Raw genomic sequence first — 3,555 nt, forward strand, 5'->3', positions numbered from 1 at the left:
TTTCCCTGTCCCCATTTCACAGATGAAGGAATGGAGGCACAGTGAGGTTAAGTAACCTAACCAACTAGGAAGGGGAGCATTAGTGAAGCTATTAAGAATGAGAAAGGGGTGCATATGAAAATTTGTAAATGCTTGGTACACATCTGCTGAGTGAATGAGCTAGCAAACGAATGTGTGAGTAAATAAAGATTTGTGTTATGGTTTGGATCTGATGTATTCGCTGGCAGCTAATGTATGAGATAATGCTGGAATGGTGAGATGTGAAATGATTAGATTGAGAGAGCTGTATCCACCTAATCCGTGGATAAACCCATTTGATTAATAATTGTGAAAAGATTACTATGTTGAGTATTACTATACTTACCACTGTAAGCAGGTAGGATGTAGGAAGTAGGCCATTGGAGGCATACCCTTGGGGGTTTATATTTGGTCCCTCGTACTTCATTTTCTTTCTCTGCTTTTGAGCTCCCATGAGCTGAGCAGCTTTCCTCCACCATTCCCTTCCACCACGGTGCTTCGCCTCACCTTCGGCCCAAAGCGATGGAGTAGGCTGACGTGAATTGAACCTCTGAAACCATGAACCCAAAATAAACTTTTCCTCCTCTAAGTTGTTCTTGGCAGTTATTTTGATTACAGTAACAAAAAGATGACCAACACAACATGAGCTGTCAATAGGTCATAGAGGTAGGAGTAGACTCGAGCCAGGCTTAGAGAGAAAGTGCCAGCTCGCAGCAAAGAATGCAGCTGGTAAGCAGGCTGTGGCCATAACTAGAGGTTTCTCTCTGACCTTCCTTCTGGGCACCTCCTCCTGCTCTCACCTGATCAGGCTCAGTCACGTGTAAAATCAGGAGCATATATTTCTCCCAGGTGCTAGCTCACTAGGGTTATTTACCACAATTTTCATCCACAGAGCAAGGTTCAGGTGGACAGACCTTGGCATTCCCGACCTGTCAAAGCTTCACAAAACTCTTCTGGCATCCAGAAAACACCAGAGCTTAGCCTGCAGGAGCATAGCCATGGTACTCTGGGGTCAAGTGCTGGGAGTCTTGCTGGTGATCCTTGTGGGATACCTGTGTCTTCCAGGGCTACTCCGACGACGCAAGCCCCAGGAACCTCCTCTAGACAAGGGCTCTGTGCCCTGGCTGGGCCATGCCATAGCTTTCCGGAAGAATATGTTTGAATTCTTAAAGGGAATGCGGGCCAAACATGGAGATGTTTTCACAGTGCAGCTAGGGGGCCAGTACTTCACCTTTGTAATGGATCCCCTCTCCTTTGGCCCCATCATCAAGGACACTCAGAGAACACTAGATTTTGTGCAGTATGCGCAAGAACTGGTACGAAAGGTATTTGGATACCAACCAACAGAGGGGGACCACCAGATGATACATTCAGCCAGTAGCAAGCATCTGATGGGAGATAGCTTGGAGGATCTCAATAAGGTCATGCTGAACAGCCTGTCCTTGATAATGTTGGGGCCCAAAGGCTGGAGTCTGGATGCCAGTTTCTGGCATGAGGATGGTCTCTTCCAGTTCTGCTACAATACCTTGTTCAAGGCTGGTTACCTGAGCTTGTTTGGCTATACAAAGAACGTGGCACAGGACCTGCTACAGGCAGAAGAGCTATTCATGAAGTTCCGCAGGTTTGATCTTCTTTTTCCAAGGTTTGTTTACTCTCTGCTGAGTCCCCGGGAGTGGCTAGAAGTGGGCCAGCTCCAGCGTCTCTTTCACAAGACACTCTCTGTGGAACACAACCTGGAGAAGGATGGCGTGAGCGGCTGGTTATGCTACATGCTTCAGTTTCTGAGGGAGCAGGGAGTGGCCCCAGCTATGCAGGACAAGTTCAATTTCATGATGCTCTGGGCTTCCCAAGGGAACACAGGGCCAACCTCTTTCTGGGCTCTCTTGTTCCTCCTGAAGCACCCAGAAGCCATGCAGGCTGTGAGGAAGGAGGCCACTGAGGTCCTAGGTGAAGCCAGGCTGGAAGCCACCCAGTTCTTCACCTTCAAACTGAGCGCCTTACAACACACCCCAGTGCTGAACAGCGTAATGGAGGAGACCCTGAGGCTGGCAGCTTCACCCACCCTCCTCAGGGCAATACAGAAGGACTATATCTTGAAGATGGCCAATGGACAAGAGTACCTGCTCCGTCATGGAGATAAAGTGGCTCTCTTCCCCTACCTCTCAGTGCACATGGACCCTGACATCCACCCCAAGCCCACTACCTTCAAGTATGATCGATTCCTGAACCCCAATGGCAGCAGAAAAATGCACTTCTATAAGGAGGGCAAGAAGATCCACCACTACAACATGCCTTGGGGCTCAGGCGTCTCCATCTGCCCTGGTAGGTTTTTTGCCCTCAGTGAAATTAAACTCTTTATTTTGATCATGGTCACATATTTTGACCTGGAGCTGATGGACCCTGATACACCTGTGCCCTCTATGGACCCACAGCGCTGGGGCTTTGGCACCTTACAGCCCAGGCACGATGTGCGCTTCCGATACCGCCTAAAGTGTATGGAATAAGCTCTGCCAAGGCAGCCAAGCCTGGTCAGAGGGGCCCACTGTGGTCTCTCGCCTTTTCTCACTCTTCTGCAGCTCCAGGCCCTCTCTGACTATCCCTCCTTCTGGTTCTATGGCCACTCTGACTCTATCCTGTTGTCCTTGCTGTCTGACCTCCTAGCCATCTGTCAGGTTTACCACTCTTCCTTTAAAACACCATCTCTCCCAACGGGTTCTGCAGAACCCTCTTCTTGCAGGAAGTCCAAGCAGAAGGGGAGATGTCTAAGAGCAATTCAGTTTGAGACATGGTGCCTGCCTTGAGTAGTCCTGCATACAGAAACCGGCTCCCACGCAGAACATGGCATCTTGCAAACATGGAACTCTCACCCCACATTGTTCCACAACACTTATTCCACATCCTTTTGGGGGTTTGCGGGGTTTGAGGAGGTGGGGGTGGGTTTTTTTTTGTGTGTGTGTGTGTGTGGGTGTGTCTTTTCCTTTTGGAACTGGGGGTCTAACCCAGAGTTTCATGTATGTGAGGCAAATGCTTTGCCACTGAGCTACATCCTGGCCCTGAAACTCAGGCTCTAGAACAGTATTGTCATATAGAAATATGAGGCAAGCCATGTATGTCATTTTAAATTTTCTAGTAGATATATTTTTCAAAAATAAAAAAGTAAAATTTCTTTTGTATGTTTATTTAGCCCGATATATCTAAAGAACTCACATTTCAATTTGTGACCAATATTTTAAAAAAATAATGAAATAATTTACATTCCTTTTTTTTTTTTTTGTCCTATCTTCAAAATCTGGTAGTGCGGCATTCCTCAATGTAAAATAGACACATTCCAGGCACTCAGTAGTCAAGGGTGGGTGGTGGCTATCACGCAGATCTAGAGAAACGCTCCCTTTGATGTAAGAGTTATTCTAGGTCCCTCCTTGGTGCCCTCATCTCCTCTGTGCACCCCCACCCCAGCGTGGTTTCAATCTCCCTGTAGTTACCTCAACCATTGCTAAGTTGGAGCTTTCTCTAGCCCCAGACCCTCCATCTCCCCAT

The 3,555-nt window shown here is 47.8% G+C and overlaps 1 protein-coding gene across 2 annotated transcripts; it reads left to right on the forward strand.

Annotated features, from left to right (window-relative positions):
* The first annotated feature begins 865 nt into the window (after positions 1-865).
* Positions 866-3,184, forward strand: LOC107145454 (7-alpha-hydroxycholest-4-en-3-one 12-alpha-hydroxylase). Of its 2 annotated transcripts, XM_048794914.1 has the most exons (2): positions 866-2,340; positions 2,740-3,184. In XM_048794914.1, the coding sequence occupies exons 1-2, from the start codon at positions 1,017-1,019 to the stop codon at positions 2,817-2,819; spliced, it is 1,404 nt and encodes a 467-aa protein (XP_048650871.1). In that variant the 5' UTR covers positions 866-1,016; the 3' UTR covers positions 2,820-3,184. The 2 variants fall into 2 exon arrangements, with proteins under 2 accessions (XP_048650871.1, XP_015344901.1); XM_015489415.2 differs by having other exon boundaries at positions 867-3,184.
* The last annotated feature ends 371 nt before the right edge of the window (positions 3,185-3,555 follow it).

The sequence above is a fragment of the Marmota marmota genome, unplaced genomic scaffold, assembly GCF_001458135.2.
Source record: "Marmota marmota marmota unplaced genomic scaffold, marMar, whole genome shotgun sequence".
Classification (NCBI taxonomy): Eukaryota; Metazoa; Chordata; class Mammalia; order Rodentia; family Sciuridae; genus Marmota; species Marmota marmota.